Below are 20,087 nucleotides of genomic sequence, written 5' to 3'. Positions count from 1 at the left end.
ATAAGCCCCATATCTAAGACTGAAGATACAACTGAAGCCACCAATTTACTTCAGTCAGCGAAGGTATTGCATTTTGAAAAACTCAATGTTATAAAAGAAGCAAATAGACTGTTGAAATACAGCTCTAGGTACCAGAACAGATCTTATCCTAACGGAAATTCAGTAATTGTATTTAGTGATGAGGCTTCACCTGCCAGAAGTATTGCTACCGTGCGCTTTAACTGCACTTACATAATGTCCTTTCTTAATGTTTTTTTTAAAATATGTCCAATAAAAATTCTGTTTGACTATTGACACAAAATAAAACAAGATTCAGCATGTTCACACAAGCTTAGAAGTCTTCAGTAATATTTTACGTATTAGAAAAAGCTTCTCATCGGCATAGTATTTGTCATACAGCAAGAGAAAACAGTTCTTTGAAGAATACCAAACCATTAACACATTGCTTACAAATCATATCCAGGTAAACACCTGCAGTTTCAAATGGCACCACAGGCTGCAGGAAAATTCTATGTCATATTGCCCAGAATACAGCACTGGAAGAGCAGTGGAATCACCATCTCCCAAACATGAGAACCCTGAACACGAGCACAACAACAGTCCAGCTCTTTTGGGCCCATAAAACAAGTCAAAAGAAGAGTCAGAGAAACCACGTAACTTTTAGATATCTGACTGACAGGGGGCAGAAAAAACAAAACCAAGACCTTTCTTGGTTTCCTAATTTGTAATGAGAATATTTCCATCCTTAAAATTCCTCTTCACTGCACTGTACATACATGATTATTCTCTGATATGACATACATTTGTTCTGAATTCCACAACAAACCACAAGGTTTCGGTCAAAGCAAATCTATGACCAGCAAAATTCCTGCCTTACCCTTCAAACAGTGAAGCTTGTTATACAGGACAGTTTAAAATGAATGTTTCACCCTCCGATCAGCACAGCTTAAAACTGATAGCTCAGTCTATTCACGATCGGAAAAAGTAAACTGAAGCTTTAGCCACATTCCAGCAAGATTTCAAAGCTATCTATTTAATAATCTACACACGTATACAGTAGTCTTTTTCAGCTAAGCTGAACAAACTGCTACAACTTATTGCTTTCAGCTTTTTGAGAAGTATCTCCTTGCATTGCACTCACTATTTTGTACAAAGAACTCAGTGCTTCCTGTGTCTTTATCAATTGTTCTGATAAATGACCTAAGGCTACATAATTTGATCCACAATTTAACAATTACAGTATTTTCAAATTAAATTTCTGAGATTTTCAAGGTATTAACATTGCCTAGTATTTCAAGTGTATTAACCAGCTTTTGAAAGCCCAGGGTAAAACACACTTAGCATGGAAAAATTCAACATGACATGGTCAGAGAGTTCTACAAAAGAAAATGAAATCTTTTTCATTGGGACATTTGCACGTTAAGCATTTAAACTGTTGCAAAGAGCATATGTACAAGAGTTTCCAAGAGCTGTTCATTTCCAATATCCAAGTATATCCAAGTCATTATATTTAACAACACAAAAGCCGTCTAATTTGTGTCCCAGTGAAGGCTGAAAAACAACGTCAACAGCGTCTGCTGAAAATTTACACTTTACAAGTATGTTACTCACCCCCACAGTCTCTCATAAGTCATCTACTTGGTACTGAGAAAATTCATCAGAATAATTCTCAATGCATCAGTTTAAGGATGACTACAGCAACATCTGGAAAAGGCTATATAAAGAATACAGGCTATATACATATATAAATATTTATTTATGTATCCTTCAAGCTAGAATGTTTCAGGATACCGACAACCTAAATATTTTGATCAACACTCAAGAATTAAAGGTGTCTGTGTTCTTGAATATATGAATTATTTAATCAGCATCTACTAAACACAAAGTTTCATACAAGGAAAGCAACACACAGAAGTCAGATATGAAAGGTCAGACCAAAGACTTCTTTAGCCAAACTACATTTCTACAAACTGCATCCAGAATGCCGTCTTTACCCCTTTGCAATTCACTTTTCCACTAATATGTCCAATAACACTTCAAACCGATTTGCACTCAAGACATACCATGACAACAGAGTCGCAGTATAATTATACACTAGATAACAACAGAACCTCACAATATCACTACACATTACAGGGAAGCATCCTTCAACTATCAACCTCAATAATTTGGTAACAACCCACCCACAGTAGCATCCCCGCAGTGTCAGACTGGGTGCAGACTCCCCAGTTTGTTTCCCAAAGAGTGTTCCCTGCTGAACCCCCCCCCCGACTTACTGTACTGCACGAAAAGCTGGAAGCAAATCCACACAGACCTATGCAATGTGTTGCCTTGTTATGTTAATTGAACAGGAAGAATTTCACTAGGATTTAGCCATTAAAAAAATAATAATAATAATAATGATTTGCATACACAAAGCATCTGAACTTTCTTACTGTTCATGGCAGGATCCCAGGGCTATGTTTCTCCATTCCCAAGTAGTCCAGGTTAATTTTGACATCTAGAACAAGGTTCAAGAAGAGAAAAAAAAAACAAACAGTCACACGCTTTCGCACATTATTATTTACCATAGAGGTTATTTTAAAGAACTGCAGGGTACAGCACCTCCAACAGAGATAACTATTGGCTCCTGCAGCTCTTTGAGCTCTAGCTCCACTGTGAGTGGAAAATTGGATAGCACCAATTCTTGCCCAGAGGAAAAGTTCACATAACCCACTACCAATCTGTGGTGTCCTGCTCTTTTACATCTATACAGATTATTTAATACACAATTCTGCAAGACCACAGCTTCAAATAAAAATCCATTGCAATGACAATGTGGAAGAAAAAAAGTCAGAGCTAATTTCCACTTTTAAATTAGTCAAAACAGTCCCTCTGTACGACCCAGAAGCAGAGCCACCATTTTACATAAATAACTAAACGCATACAAGTCACAAGAAGTCCTAACAGAAGTAATACCTTGCGTCATGATACTAAGCCTGGCGTGCTTTTCATAAATTCAACCCATAGTTGCTATCACAGCAGGAAGCTATCTAGCTGGGCTTGCAAAATAGCACCAGTCACAATGGAGTTGAAACAGCATAAAATTACAGCGAAAGGTTTTGCAGCCATTTGGAAGTCATTTTACTGGCCAGAATGAAGAAGTGGAGAGCAGGGCTTGGGAAGAGACACAGCCTTCCCTCTGCCCAATTGAAAAGAAGAAGGCAGCCAGTTACCCCAACATGCAGAAAGCAATTAGCAGAATTGCCATTTGCAATGGTAGTAATTTTTTAATTAATTCTAACGTAAACCGGAGCGAGGAAACGCCAGCAACAATGCTGCCGGCTTTCGCTTCCTCTGGGTTTCCTCTCAGAAAATAAGAAAATTGAAACATTACACTTGGCAACTTGTACTGTCACATTCAGTTAGCACCAGTAAGTGAGGGTCACTTCCATAATTCAATGAACGAACAACATTTTTGCAATTGCAAGCCCTTGCCAACCTGAAATTATTCATCCAGTTAAAACAATAAACCAATACTAACAACAAAATCACATAGGAAACCACAAGTTAACCAACAGTAACAGATAAGAATCACTATGGGACATTCAAACTTCTTAACCAAAGCAAAGGAGTTCCTAAGGATTAAAGAGGCTATTGCAGTCTTATTTCATGAAGCTTTCTTCCCTTTGATACTCCTTAAAATAAATCAAATTACTCTGTTTTTCCTATAGGCACATCTACGCCTGGCGGCCATCAGAAAGACACATGTTCCAAAATTAAAATGTTAATGTGTCAAGGATGACACACACAATTCATCAGGAAGCCTCTTACGCGAGCCATTTTGTTGAAAAAAAGACGGAAAGACAAGAAGTTAGAAAGCAGTTCCAGGCAGCAAGAAGCCCTCGAGTCGGGGGTAAGATCCAGGCTTCCCACCACCCCCGCTCAGAGCATTTTGCATAACCTGCATCTCTGCAAAGCCGTGTCAGGCTGCTCCGGGGACACACACAAGCACCACAGTGGAAGGTCTTATGAAAGGCTCTCAGTAATGAAGATCTCAAACAATGTCAGACTTGTTAGACACATCTGGGATGGCACTGAAACAATAAAGTCAATACAAAGATAGCATTTCTTCCTCCAACCCACTCATTTTTTCCTCCTCCCATTTCTTTTTCCACTATTATTTTTTCTTGACTCCACGTTCGGGATTGTAAATTGTTGCCACGCAACCCCTTCTCTTGCACATTGTCATTTTCTGGCCCAACTCCCTCCTACCATTAATTTTACTAATGAATAAACAATCTGAACTAGTAACAGGAGCTAGTTAGAACCACAGCATGGACTTTTCTGTACGTAGATGGGGAAGATAGGACCCTGTTGCCCCACAGCACCCACAGCACAAGCATCGCTGCCACCCATCCCCAGCATCCCACCAACCATGCCTGAATTTAACCACTTCTTCCTTCACTCCACACCGGCAGATCACTACAGCCTAACCAGAAAAATACCCTTATTCTCTACAAGGACAATGAACTGCAATTCTCTTCCTTCACCCAGGGATATTTGCAGGGGAGAAGCCACATTTCAGCCTGTCAAACAGTGTTCTAGCTTGTGAACCTCTGCCATGGGGTTGGATCTTCTCCTCTCCATACAGCTGTGCGGTGGAAGAGCTCAGCATCCTCAGCTCCTCGTCCCTGCTCTCTGCCAGAAGGCCACCGGCTGAGCTGCTCTTCAGTACTTTCTAACCTATTTACTCAGGATCAATCAATACAAAGAGTGATTATTCAGGCTGTGTAAACCAGCTCGGCTTATTTTGGTTGGCATTCTGCAGGAAAGCTCACATAATTGCCTCAACTGCCAGAGGTAAGGTTCACAGCCCCCTCAATGAAATATTTACTCTTTCTACAAACCAGGAATGATAGCCAACAGCAAAACCAGACAAGAAACCCCTGCCAGCACCCCAAAAGAAACTAGTGCTCTTGGCACTTTGTCATCCCTCAAGGAACGCATTTTAAGAGTTGGGCGATTCTTGCTTACATTTGCTCAGCCCTTTCCAGAGAAGTAATTTCCCTCCAGTCTCAGAGAAGATGTGACTCGCAGAGCCCCCCAAGCAGGGACAGCCACATGAGCACCTATAGCAACATGGCATGCAAGCCTCTGCCCTTGGAGAAAGGGAAGAGATGCTGGTAAAATCTATCAAATTGCCTCACGGCTACAAGTGTTGATAGAGAAAAATGCCATCACCATAGGCTAAAGACTATAGACTACATAGACTACACCATAGACTACATGCTTATTAAGACGTTGCCTACAACGTTAACCGTTTCGTTATTCTGCTACTCACTCCACCCCCCACTGCACACAAACCCCACAAAAATAACAGGTGAAACAAAGACTCCTTCAGCATAACAAGTTTTGGGAACAGAAATTGCCTTTTTGGTTTGCACATGTGAAGCACAATCACACCAAGGTCTTGGTCTATCACTGTGGCTCTTAAATAGTGCCAACAATTTTAAAGAAAAAAAGTTAATACTATCCTATATAGTCTGTCCTCTTAACATAAGTTAGGTGTACTCACTAAAAGTCATGCAATATAGTTTCTCATTCGTGATTAAAATTTTCTTAAATAAAGAGTTAAGTATGAAATCCTAAAATTTAACATTAACCAAAAATAGCAAACTTTCTAGAAGACCATGCCATCAGGTATACCGACCAGGAAGACCATTTTATTAATAAAGAAAAAGAAGTAAAATTCAGGAAGTGTGGTAGAAGAAAAAGACACCCAATGTCTGGGTCTCTATCTTCTTGCAAAAAGAAGATGCTGGGGGAGTTGTATCATGGCCCACTTAGAGCCTCACTGCAAACTCCTCCACATATTCAACCTCATATTAAGATAAGCTATTAAACCATTCCTGAAAAAGACCAGCCTACTTGCAAAGACACAGGCCAGGCCCCCTCATAGCATGCGATACCACCACCATCACCAAGATAACTGAGCTAATGACACTGCCACCAACTCCAAGATAGCTGGTACCATTATAATTCATTACCACTCTTCTTTAAGTAACAAAACTCCCTTTTTGGACATTAAGGACAAAATTTTCAGATTCAGGGGGAAAATATGGTACAAAGTCTCACCTGGGTTACAAAACTCCCCACAGGGGCCCTTCTACCACTAAAGATCTCAGTGTCTTATATTGCCCAAGTCTCATTAAGAACAGAGACAGTGAATGCCTACACATTTACCGTTACTCCTCCATGACAAATGTGAGTAGCCACAAGGGACTGGTGTGATTTGCACAGCCTCTGAGGGAGCAACGTAAGGCAACTCAAGCAACCCAGTAAGTTCATATTCAATATTGCTGAATTATCTAGATTTTTCCTTCAATTATTTTGTAGCTCAAGTGTTTAATTGATGAATTCCAGTTTGAAGGTGTAAGCTTGCAAAGTCTTTCGTTTATATAAAATATATCTCATAGGGCATATACCCTGGCGGAAATACTTCAATTCCACTGTATAGAACAGCAAACACAAGAGCCCAGCTTAAATTTCTAGTTATAACATCACTGCTAAATTACAAATTCAACATTGAACAGAACAAAACAGGTTACACTCTGTTCCTGTTAAAAGCTTCCAACATCACAGGCAATAAAATATGGTTGTTAATAAATGACAGCAATATAACCCCATATGTGTATTTTTTTAACTTCTAGTTGCTACTACTAAAAAAGTTACTCACTAGCAGTGAGAGTAAAGATGATCAGGGAGGGGAGGTGTGGAGATAAACTATTAATACAAGTCTTCTACAACTCTGGCACCATGGTGGATAATCAGCTTCTAAAAAAAATACATATATACAGAATACATGCCAACGTCTGTAGGATTCTAGTGTCACTCACAGCTTTCTTTAAATAACGGATGTGCTACTCACTTCCTCTGTTCTATTCAAAATCTGTGGGCAGCCATGAACTTACCCAGAACCATCCCTGTTTCGTAACACCAAAGCTGCTTGAGAGTCAGGCGCTGAGAAGCCAAAAGTTGACAAGGCAGAAGATCAATCCATTTCTCCCTCTCCTTCAGGAGCCAGAAACCATCTGTGAGCAGGACGCAGGCCAGTGCTTTGAGTCCTCCAGAGCAGAGACAAAAGCTTTCTACCTACCTTACTGTTGTGCAGAATTCACGCTTTCATGTAAAAATTTTACTGAAAGCACGAATTTATGTGGATCATTCAGCTCCTACACAGGTGGAAAGCTAGCTGGAGAACAGCAGTCCCAGGAACATCTCTTTAGAAGCACCTGGAAAGATGACTGGTTTGAAGTGGGAGCAGCATCGAGTTGGATGCTCCATCCCCAGCATCTGCAGGGAGAAGCAGAGTCTGCTTTCCCTCCACTCACCTCCAGCCACACCTGTGAGAGCAATGGCAAGGTGTAGCCACAGGGTGAGTTAGCAAACTGATAAAAGCGTTACCAAGTGGCTCAGTTTCCCATGAGATAAGCAGCATGAAAGAAATCACCCTGCGCACACACAAGCCTTAGCTCTGCCAAGGGAGCTGCAGCGGGAGACCAGCGGCAGGAGGCAGGACCACCGAGGGATGCACCAGATGCGGTACCTGCACCACCAAACTGCCTCCAAAGCCTCTAGCATCAGATTTTGCCCTCCAAGCATGACTCTTATGGTTAATTTTCAATCCATAGCAGGTTTATTCATAAGTTTAAGATTAAAAATAAATGTTTTGTGTTTATTTCTTACAGAATTATTTAAATATGTCGAAAATATACTACAACAATGCATAACAGAAACAGAGATTCAACCTTAGAGAGCTGGGTTTTGTGCCAGTACAGTAAAAAGCTGCTGGATATTTCAGATCATCATCTTAACATACTGCTGGATATTTCACATTAGCATTATCAGATAAGGTCAGTTATTCAAAATAATCAAAGTTCCCACGATGCTAAATGAAATGCACATGGAACACATTCAACTTGAAACCAGAAGAGACCACTGACATGGAGATCCCAAAAAGCAATCAGGAAAAAGGAACTAAGCTGAAATTCCCATGTTTATCCTAGCTTCGACCTACAGGATTCTGTATAATATTTCACCATTATCACTGGGACACCTCAAAAATCCTGCTTTATTTTTTTCATTACATGGAACTTCATCTTCCTCCTAACAACAATTCGCACTTGACCAGATGGAGATGTAATCAAGCTCATTTACAATGCACCACAATTTTCATTTGTCATGTTGCTAAATCCCGGTCTGCAATTTCTGAATGATACAGACTGATAAAATTGGCCCTCTCAGTTTATCTTTCTCACCAAGAATAACGAAACAAAATTCTTCCCTTGCTTCTTACAAAGATAGAAATTTATATTCATAACAGGACTAACACGCTGAGATGCTGAGCACCGCAACAGCAGTTCTAAAACATTTACTTTTAAGTCCTCGGAGCTAGGACAGGCACTCAAATCATCGCATCCTTGGTGCAACACATTCCCACATTACTTGTGCCGACTGGCACAGCATAACTCATAACCTGACGGCCTGAGTAGATGTGGGGTACCTGGTAAGATGCATACTATTTAATTTAGAAATGGAAAAAGGTTTTAAGTTTCCCCAAAATTTAAACAACTACAAGTTGGGCCAAAAACTCTGAGCACTTCTTTGAAAGCAAAACTTCTCTTCATGATCTATTTTCATTTCTACTTTCACCTGTGCGTACGATTTCTCATATTTTAAATATTTCTTATTAAAAGAACTGAGCGGAATAGCTTTCAAAATGCAGAGTGTGTTGGCGTTGCCAAATAAATCTCATGCATTTCACAACTATAGAACACACCACCAAGCAGCTGCATCAATCACAAAGAAGTCGTTAAAACAAAAGCCCCCAGAAATCATAGACCAGTGTCATTAGTATTTACAATAAAGCACTGTTTCCACAAAAGGAAACAAAACTACATACTTCCCACAGCAAGTATAACGCAAAAACACTGACAACACAAATCAATAGCTGGTGCATTCTTCAAAAGATTGGTACACCTGATTCACTTAAAAACAGCTTCTCAGAATAGGCATGGATTGCATCAAATTCATTACAAGACACTGAACATGGGAAATCTTTTGCAGTTTCTTACTGCTAGTTTTCTGAAACACAGATGCCAATTAAAGGAGTCAGACTTAAATTTCGCCCCAGCTTGCAAGCTCCTCTTGCGTTCAAAGAGATCCCTCTCTACCTCGTAATCCAAAAGATAACGTGAAGAAATCCACTGCTGAAAACCTCCAGTCAGCAATACCAAGTCACACATTGTAATTCCCCGTACCACCCATCTCAAGGCACTTTCAGCTTAGTTCCCTTGTCAGATCCTTCTGACACAGGATACAGGCTACCGGCACTATACAGAGCATCTTCACCCCAAACCACTTACTACTGTGTAAAACTCTTGGAGACAGTTTTATTAAAATAATTCAGATGAAACCAGTAAATTATCAGTTACCCTGAATGCCCACTGAAAGCATGCTTTTTCTTCCAGAGACTACTATCTAATATTGCTTAATTACTTTGTGGTTTTTCAAAGATCCTTTGTTTAGGGATAGCAAATATACTAAGAAAAGTTTCTTCCACACTAGCATTTTTAATTTATTCATTTATCTCTAATCTCCCAATTTTAAGAAATTTGTTGCATCACAAGCAGTTCAAAATAAAACCATCAAAATGTTTCCATCCAGTATTCTGACAATGGAATACAGTTGTGAGAATTAAAAAAAAGCTGAAAGTAGAGAATCTTGAAAGGAAAGCAGAACACATTGCCCTGTCTATATGAGCTTTTTCCTCCCACTCACACTGACACCCATTTACACCACACCAGACCTGTGACAAAGGCATCTACCTCTGTGAACCTAGCCCGAGGCCATCAAAGTCAACTTTCATAAGCTATTAAGAGTAATTAGAAAAGTTTTGTACTATTGACATCGTGAAACAGCCAAACACTGAATACTCTCACTGAGGCTGCTAGCTCTTTAAACAAGTGCTCCATAATTGTTCAGTTTTTGCTGTGGTAGTTTCTCGGAAAGTTTTGCCGGCATAGATATATCAACTAAAAGAGTAAAGAAAAATAAGCCATGTACTAAGCATCACAGCTACTTCAGCAATGTAATAACTACCAAAGAGCAAGGCACCTTTGACAGCTTTCCTTGTGGTGTTTGTGGAGCTGCTACAGCAGTGCCAGCAGAAACACTCCTGGCAGAACACATTGCAAATTCATTTGGAGTCTCTACCAACATCTTTCCTTATATTGTGAACTCATTACCCCTTTCTGATAGCTGGACCACACCAAGAACATATAGCCCTTGAGGTAACATAATTGGAACTCTGAATTCAGACAGCAGAGGTTATGCCTTCAGATCCTCAGCTTGATCACCACTATCAAAGAAACAGATACAAGCATCATATTACACTGAGATACACTCAACATGAGAGAGTTTGTTGATTTTTTTTATTTTTTTTTAAGGAACAGCAACATTTTTCTCAGCTTGTGGCAAAACAAAAGAAAAAAGAAAAACACATTTAAGGTTACTAGAGTTCAGAGGAGAAAAGGCAAGGCTTTACTTTCTATGTTCAATTCCACCATGCTTCCGAGCAGTTCACGTGCCAGCACAAGAGCCACTTCTGCAGCAGCTCCATTTCACCCCCCCCGTGAGCCCAGTCAGATCTCCATGAAGGATTCACCATCAATCTCACACGCTGCCTCTGTAGCAGTATCAGCTGAACATCCCCCCTCTTAGCTTCGCCCCGCTCAGCCATGCTTTGAGAGAGCCAAATCCTCACAGGCTGTTTGCGATGGTCCCAGAGCTCATCATCTGCCCATGGACACGGTGTCCTGTCATTTACGGGACCACACTGCAAACTCCATCAGGGAGTCTCTGCATGATTCTTTTCTTCTAGCTGGGTAAGTTTGCCAATCTGCTCCATACCTGGCACAGTCAAAAGCTGTGCCAGCGACACTGCAAGTCACAGAATTCCCCAAGGCACCATTACTGCCACAGATTAGGTACAGCTGAACTATGGCTTCAGGTGGCTTTCAGTTTACTGAATCTTTTAAAGAAGAGCAGAAGAAACTCCTTAAAATAAAAAAAAAATAATAGTAACAATAATGATACTGTGCTGGCTGGGGCAAAGTCACTTTAATTCATTTTTGACACCTGGTGTCAAGCCAAGGCTCACTAGGAACAGCCTTGTTTCTTTGAAGCAGAGCAGCATGCTAATTCGTGCTGGCAGCTCACTACAATTTTTTGAACTTCAGAAGTGAAGGCAACTGTTTAAAATCACAATTTTGAAAATCACAGAATCAAAGAGATCACAAGCAGTGCAGTCAGTACAGCATTTAATCCTAGTTACTACCCAAACTTTTTTTTTTTTTTTTACTATCAACACTCTGCAGCATATTCCAGTATTAAATGGGATTGCAGAACAGGCTTTACCATGAAATCAGAGAAGTGGGGAGAGCACCCTGAAGGTTCTTCATTAGCATTATCTCTATGTGTAGCTCACTGGAGAAAAAATAAGGAAGACTCCTCTGTGGCATTCTATTCAAATGGATGAGGCATATTTAAATGGGTAAGGGAGACATTTCTGATGCAGACTTCACAGCAGGTCCACAGCATCAGTTTCATTAAACACTCAGAACCTCCCAGATAAAGAGCCCTTTGCCATACAAAACTGAAAAAGATGTGCACTTTGCATCTCCTGAATTATACAAAGGGCCTGAGCGAAGACTCCAAGGGCTCTCAAGTTAATATCGCACTTTTCATACGAAGGCAGAAAGTCCTGAACAGTACTGAGTAAAAACAGAGCTTGGCCTAAATTTTATGCGTACAAGAAGAGGAAACCGGCAACTTAATTACAACCTACAGTTACACCGCTGTTTCTAATGGTTGCATCTCAGAACTAATTCCCAAAACTCCCTCCTGCACCCAGACCTCAACCGGCCTATTTAAAGACGAGGGAACAATAAACACTGATGAGCAAAGAGGGTCGAGGGAAGGAAGAAAACGATTACAAAGCCTGCAAAACAATGCTTGGAAAATGAGAGCTGAATACAGTTTGTCGGCAAGGCTCGAAGCCCACCAGCCGGGTCCGGCTCTGCTTTGTTCCCCGCCCGGGACCCCCTGTCCGCCCTCACCTCCTCCTCCCGGGCCACCTCAGCCCCCCGGGGGACGGACACTTGCGCTGCACACAGAGCTCCCTCCTTCTTCCCCCCGCAGGGCACTCCAAAGAGCAAACCCCCTTCTCCTCCCGCACAGACGGGCTCTCCCCCCATCGCAACGCGCTGCGCTCCCCGTGCACAGAGGTTACATCCCCCCCCAAGTGCAAGCAGGGCACCCCCGCTGCAAACACTGCTCCCTTCGCCCGTCCTCTGGGCAGAACGGCAGCCCCCTCCCCGCCGCCCCGCACCGCTCAGACGGTGCGGCCCCGCTCTCACACCCCGGCCGGCCCGCAACCCGCGGCCGCACAGGCCCCGCAGGACACAGGACCCCCGGTCTCTCCGGGACACCGAGCGAGGCAGAACCGAGGAGCAGCCCCCGCGCAGTCCTCTCACCTGCGGGCCGCGGCTGCCCGCCCGGCGCCGGCCGCGGGCCCCGCTCCGGAGCGCTCCCAAAGTCCCGAGCGCGGCCCCGCTCCGCGCGCCCGCCCGCCGCCGCCTGGCCCCGCCTCCGGCACCGCGCGTCACGGCCCGCGCCAACATGGCGGCCGCCGGCTTTTGCGCATGCGTCTAGGGGCAGCGGCGGGGAGGGGTAGGCGGGGCTAGAGAGGAGGAGGGAAAGGGGGCGGGGAGACTGGTGAGGGGGCGGGGTTATAAGAAAGGGGCGTGGCCTCGGTGCCCTCGGAGCCGCGCGAGGGGCAAAGTGGGTGAGTGGATGGATGGATGGATGGATGGATGGATGGATGGATGGATGGATGGATGGATGGATGGATGGATGGATGGATGGATGGATGGGTGGGTGGATGGATGGATGGATGGATGGATGGATGGATGGGTGGGTGGATGGGTGGGTGGATGGATGGGTGGGTGGGTGAGTGGGAGGGATGGGTGGATGGATGGATGGATGGGTGGATGGATGGATGGATGGATGGATGGATGGATGGGTGGGTGGATGGATGGATGGGTGGGAGGGAGGGAAGGCAGATGGAAGCATGGGTGGATGGCTGGGTGGATGTTTGGGTGGTTGGGTGGATGGATGGATGGATGGATGGATGGGTGGATGAAGAGGTGGGTGGATGGGTGGATGGGGGGGGCAGGGGCAGGGTGCACAAGGGCAGGAGCTCTGCCAGCAGGGGCTGTGTGCAGGAGCACGATGTGTCAGGAGAGCTGCTGGAAAGCAGGGAGGACACAGCAAGAGGTAGCAACGGTCCTTGTTGACTTAGCCAATGCAAGTCATAGATGTACAAAAACACGTCCTAGTGTTCTCCAGGGGATTAATTTGGGACCAGCAATGTTAGCAAGTGAAAGCCAGCCCCAGGTTGATCTCCTGACCACAGCGTTTACTGCTGGAAAGCTCAGAATTGCTTCCCCCACTGCTGTAACACTGCAGGACAGCAACCCTGAAGTTTCTTCACAGTCCTCTTCTCTCTTTCATGTGGCTGCAACTCCGATTTGGGAACTGTTGTTCTTCTGCCATTCTGCCTGTATTGTTTCCTGTAAACATAGCTTTAATTACTGAACTCCCAACATTCAGCAAATTTTTGACTGTAGGTAATCTTCAGGTAAATAACACCTTAGTTAAACCCAGTCAGCTCTAATGAAGTTATAGGAATTTCAGCAATGCAATTCAGGGCAGAACTCGATGCAAAACTAATTATGAAACCATAGGTAGCCTTCCAGCCAAGACTGCAACCATGTCCTCACAGCAGCTCTGTTATTTCAGCTTGATGAATGCTCTTGGCTCTAAAGGTGCCAGCTTTAACCCTAAAGGAAAGGTTAAAGAATCTTTGAAACCACACCACACCATTTTAGAGCTGCATATCCCCAACATTGCTTGCTTTTAAAGCTGTCTTTAATCTAGAAATTTTTAAAATTGGCTTATCAAAGCCTGTGCATCGTCTGTCTCAGAGCCAAAGAGATTCTGGTTAAGTAACTCTAACAGATTTTGCTATGGGCAGTTTCAGGTTCACTTCTGTTCTCTTCACATCATTGACAGCAACTGAAGCAAATTCAGGCACAGAGAACTAGCTCATCACTACACTCAAGCTGACAAGAAATCCCATATCTCATTTGCAGAAGAAAGCATTTCTGTCTATATTTTTCCTCCTTCTGTCCTTAAAAATGACCTCTTGCATAAGCCAGTGCCAATCTTGACCTATCTTTATGAAACTTTGGGAGGACCACATCTCCACTGAGAAGAGATATGGACATAGCAACACGCTCGATATTACACAAATGTTCCCAAACAGAACAACTTGAGTCTTGGAATGTGCTCACTCACAATGCTTTACAAAAAGCAGGTTGTAAAAGTGAGGTCTTCACTTTTTTACTTGTTTATTTCCATTAGAAAGGGAGTGAAATTTGCCATTTAGACTGAAACTATACAACACATAACCCTCTAGATACAATGTTCTTGCAGCTCTTTTATCTCCTAAGGCAAGGTAATGTCTTGAATGTACATTTAACATGGGATCTTTTTCCAGGTTTCAAACTGATGCCCCACTTCTAACCACACAGGAACTTTCTGACTCTCTTTGCTTACTTACATAGTAGAAGGTATTTTTTCTTACAACCCAGTTCCACCTCATTTCACAGTTGAATATACCCACTTTTTTTGCTAAGGACTTGGCAAGTAAATCAGGTGCTAACAGTGCTTCAGTGTTCTAATGATTCCACCTTTAAAAACAGACAGGTTTTCCCAAGCTTTACCTGGAGGTTCTCAGCACCAAAACCCATAGATGTGCCTCTGGGAGCCCCAGGAGATGACAGCTCAGCAGGGCTGGGGAAAGCTGGAAAGCTCTGTTCAGACAACCTAGACTTTGCCATGAAGGATTTCTTATTGAAAATACATGTATTAGGCTACTCAAATATTATTTTGTTATTAATTAGATTGTTCTAAACATACTGTTCTACACAGCTTTGATATTTGTTACATTCTCTGCAATAAATTCACCTTTAATTTGCTGTAGACTCTCTGAGAGGCATCTCACAGTATAATCATGGCATGAGACAAATATACAAAATTACCAATATAAAGCAATTTACAAGGCAAGTTCTTTATACATAAATTTACCACAAGACTATAATCCCAAACATTTCCTATTAAAGTCTACTTATAGCATAGCTCCTTTCAAAACATCATTCTAAGTATTTATGCCCACAAAACTGACGTTTGATATCTATATTGAACACAGTTTGCTGTGGCAATGTATGTTCTCAGCATCTAATAGCAACATAAAGAATGAAAAAAATTACCAGTTCAGACAGAGCATGTTTATATTCACCTCACAATCATTTTCCATGGATATTACAGATTATATAGAGAGAACAACATCCATTAAGCAACAGTATTTCCTGTTCAGAAATTTTACAACTTGGTTTTATCTAGTAATAAAAAGCAAAAATAACACACACCCACCGTCACGTGAGCTAAAAACATTTCACTCAGCATTTGTCACAGATTACAACAGAATCTATTACGAAGCCAAACACAGAACTTGGGTAGAAGAGGAACCAGGCTCTATTAAGCTTCAATTGCTTGTGACGAGGTAGATTCACTATTTGCAGTTTTGCTGTCACTGCTGACTTAATTTGAGCATGCGAGGAGTTGCAGTGGGAGTGCCCATAAATGTGTATTTACAGCAGCATTTCTGCAGCTGTTTCAACTTGCATCGCCTGCCAAAGTGAACTGTACCACCCATGACCCCTTCTCCAAGTGTGGTACTGCAAATGCATTTATCTGCTTCCAACTCTTGAAGCATCCTCTTGTGCTGCACGAGCAGCTTTTATTTCCTCTTACCTTTTGCATGCTGCAGTTGAGAAAACAGTTACTTTCAGGATTTATACTTTATACTGAAAATGTTCTGTGTCAGATAGATCTGCATATTCATGCCACAATAACAGCCTCACAGAAGTGAAATCATTCTAAAACGAGAAGTAAGCTGCATAGTTGTGAAGCAGTAAACACTGACAATGTTTTGTGATAAAAAATCATCCATTTTAAGTATTTTTAAAGCCCTCAACTTGCCCCCTCACCCACATCTACAGACAACTTGATTTCAGCCATACACAATGCATTTTAAAGTTCACTGATGACTCTGTTTCCGGCTAATGCACAACAAATCCTATGGAGATAATTTTTCCAAGTCATTTTATTAAGCTGGAGTAAAAACTAACATCTGTTGCGTGCAGGCAGCCGGTTCGCAACTGTTCCCGCAGGCTGGCATCCCATCCTGAAGACCAGGATGCACGGACAGAAGCTGCTCGGCAGCCAGCCATCTGGGGCGGCTCCATCACTATTATTCCAGCCTCCAAGAGGGAGAAAGGAATTTGAGCAGCAATAAATTGTGTTTGCTGAGGCTAGTGGAGCCTCATTTAAAAAATCTTTTTAGAGTGATGCGTACCTATGTCCTTTTCTTGCTTTTTTCCCCCAGTGTGAATTGGAAATTTCCCCAAGGAGGTTACAAAAATAAAAATCCCTAGAGAGAGGTTCACTGTCCCAGCTGAGCGCTGCTGTTCTACCACATTGTCCTGTTCCATCTCTTTTTCCAGAAGCACCATCTCCCTGCCCAGAGCTGCAAGCACTGGACGCCTTTGTTGCTCACAGTGGAAAATGGAAATGTCAACTCCCAGCTTTAGGGCAGAGAAATATGTATTATCTTCCATATCACTCTAGTGCTGGTAGGGTCAGAGCCAGCTGAAGCTCACCAAGCCATGGCCATGCCTGCCTAGACAGCTGAAGGCAGCCCTCAAAAGAAAATGACACTAAAACGTTTATTAAAGCTTTATTAAAAAGACATTTGAAATGTCTCTCCTTGCAGAATCAGTGCCTCCACATTATAAAACAACCAGATATCAGAGTTTTTCCCTATGCTTGGAAGAGGAAACAACTGCCTAGTATGTGCTGGCACACATTATCATTTAAAATTATAATTATAATACAGATAGACCCTACATGTACAAGCCTTGATTTTCAACCTTTTTTCAGCACCCAGTCATTTGCACAAATGTAAAAATGAGGGTAAAACACCAACATAATTATTAAATTGATGCTACTTTTAGTATCTTATCTCATTTTGCCCTCCATGTAACTACCCCCCATGCAAATCACAATTATTGGGGTTGAAGAGAATCTCAGGATGTTTTGACAACCTGCCCTTCTCTTCCAGGCAAAAACAGAGCAGAAAAGGGAAGAAATCAGAGTAAACATCACTGCTATTCTCAGAGAAACATTTCCAATGTAAATGGAGCATCTCACCAGCGAGGCTCAGTTGAAATATTAAAATATGTAGGAAGAGGGAATTATTTTGGCCACTGAGCATTAACATTCATAATATGTGGGGAATAAAAGCAAAAAACATTCAGTGTATAATTGATCCAAAGCTTAGGAGTTTGCAAAGACAAATGAAATGTGAAAGGGGCGGAAGGAAAGATGGGGAAATCAGAGAAGACAACTGCAGGGAGTACAGTCTGTAACTAACATTCAGACAGAGGGGAGGCCATCCAGTGCAAAAGAGGTTTAAGTGCCTCAGGAATTTGGAGTGGTTGCAAAATTTAACATAGCAACTACAAGGACAGTATCTGACCTAAATAGGCCACTTACAATCTTACGTTGGCCAGTGCTACAATAACCTTTCCAGTTTGAGAACATGAAGGACTAAGATAAAAGTAACACTGACATTTTAATGCTATTTTTTAAACTCACACATTGTAAGATTGCCTTTTAAGAAATACCGGTAGATCTTATCTGCTGTATCATGTCAGTTTTTAATAAATGAGCGAATGCATCACTCCCTTCCATCGCCAGAGGTCCGTGGCCCAGAGTACAAGTCACTGTGGAGGACACATCAAATGTTTTACCCATTTTGTCTTGCAAATTCTTGTATGATTGCAACATTTACATTTGTAACAAGGACTTCCTCATCTTCAGTTGACTAAATTGTTTTGGAAGCCTTCCATGGGCACAGAAGCACTGAAAAATAACCACCTTAATCAACTGCAGTCTGCCAGTCCCAGCGCCAAGCCTGCCCTTACCTGGGAGGATTTCACACAGAGACAACAAATAGCAGTGGAACTTGTCATTTTCTCCAAACTCGTTTTGGAGTTCATGATGTTTTTTTTCTCCAACTAATCTCAATGAAGCCAAACTTCAGATTTGGAAGAATAGCTATTTTTAAAATAGGTTTTTTTCAATGCTATTTCTCTACATTGCTCTTTTTTAAAATTTCTTACACATGTTTTGAGACAGTGAGGAGAGAGGTTTGAGTCACAGATTTTCAGAAAGTCCAAAGTATCAGTTATCTATTTGTTTTGGTATTTGGTTTTGTGTGGATTGGGGTTTTTTGGTTGGTTGGTTGCTTGGTTTTGGTTTTGGTTTTTATTTTAAAGCCAACTTTGTATCTTCATCGTCTCTTTTTGAAGGTTGGAGTTTTTTTCTGGCTTTTACTCTCTTGGAAAACATAGCCAAATGTAATTATTTTCTACTGTGAGGCAATAAGTGAAGTAGCGTCAGTAAGGAAATGCTTCCAACAAACGTCAGAGGAAAAAAGCAAAATGCAATACTTAGCTTCAACTCCATACATTTCCAAAATGCACTACAAAGGGGATTTTAGTATCATTCCCCTCAGTCTTTCTTTTGTTTTTTTTTTTAATGTCTGTACAGCAGAATGTACCAACATTGAGCTTTGATGTGCTAGCATGGGGTTGCTTTATGATTCATGAAATAATTACATTCTCATTTACCATATACAAGTTCGAACAACCAGCAGAAATGTTGGATTAATCAATGTGTTCTGCAAGTCCTCACTGTTCTCCAACTTTTGGCAATAACTGCAACAATACTTTTTACACAGAATTACTGGTCACTGCAGATAACTACTTCTACCACTGTAGACTGTTTGTTCTCCAGGCTAAACAATTTATCATTGTATGTGTATATGTTTTTGTTCCCCAGTGGCACATGGTACTAATTCCTCTCATATGACTGCAGATCAGATTTAAGAATGTGATAGGAATTAAAAAAAAATAATAATAATAAAGACGTCAAAAAACCCACTACTATTTTTTCTCTCAAACTTCAGTAAAATCACCTTGCTTTTGACTACTAAACTAGTGATACAGGTCTTCCTTATCACAAACAGGAAACGGGGAGCTGAACCCTCCTTATCTTGCCAGGAATGCAGCAGGATAAAGAAGATTCCTTTAATCTTCCTGCTGGTTCCCACAGGTGGGGAAGGACAAGGGACAAGTGCCAGCAGAGGAAACTGCTCCAGCCAACACAGTTTAACCAGGATGCAGAAAATGTCGTCTGTGCCAGATGGAGAGTTAATGTATATAATTCCCCATGGAGCAATAGGGAGAGCAGCAGCTTTTGATGAGACAATAAAGCAGTGCATACAGCACTGCACAGTTCTTCTTCTCAGGGCATATGGCATAATCCAAATTTGCACCTGGGAATTTCTTTTCATATAGAAGAAAGCAATGCACCTTAGTTTTCTAATAATTAGCACTAAGGATAGATAATTCAGAACTCTAACAACCCCTGTATGTCTTAATAAATTATCATTTATCACTACGGTTTCAAAACAAGATACACACTTCAGTCAGATATTATTTTTACTATCATGAGGAAAGTATTAAATGCGAGATCTTGCTTGGCTTTTGCAAACGCTCGTGCTGATATCTGGAGCACTGCTCATGTGCAAGTCGTAAGATCTGACTGAAGTTGGTTATGACACAACCTGGCTATGTCCTGGCAGAAGAGTTACCTCTTACCTCCCCTAATACCACAAAAGCGGTGCAAGCAACTGTATATTCTTGTTCTCCAAAATGTAACCTGCTAAGTGGCCTTTCTTCATCAATCAATAGTTCTTCTATCCAAGCAATTTGTCTTTAGGTTCCTTCCCT

At 41.8% G+C, this 20,087-nt stretch overlaps 1 protein-coding gene across 5 annotated transcripts in view; it reads right to left on the bottom strand.

Moving 5' to 3' along the window:
- The window catches only part of KLHL13 (kelch like family member 13), an 83,133-nt gene extending 70,408 nt beyond the window's left edge, over nucleotides 1-12,725 (bottom strand). Inside the window, exons 1-2 of one of the 5 annotated variants that reach the window (XM_065077653.1) lie at nucleotides 12,579-12,725; nucleotides 2,436-2,500 (exon numbers count right to left, since the gene is read on the bottom strand). In XM_065077653.1, coding sequence (XP_064933725.1) covers nucleotides 2,436-2,500; nucleotides 12,579-12,725 — 212 coding nt within the window. Of the gene's footprint in view, nucleotides 1-2,412; nucleotides 2,501-12,578 lie in introns of all 5 variants that reach the window. The other 4 variants (XM_065077656.1, XM_065077655.1, XM_065077658.1 and 1 more) reach the window with 4 other exon arrangements.
- Between the last annotated feature and the right edge of the window lie 7,362 nt (nucleotides 12,726-20,087).

The sequence above is a fragment of the Columba livia genome, chromosome 12, assembly GCF_036013475.1.
Source record: "Columba livia isolate bColLiv1 breed racing homer chromosome 12, bColLiv1.pat.W.v2, whole genome shotgun sequence".
Classification (NCBI taxonomy): domain Eukaryota; kingdom Metazoa; phylum Chordata; class Aves; order Columbiformes; family Columbidae; genus Columba; species Columba livia.
This window is presented reverse-complemented; position numbering and strand designations above follow the sequence as displayed.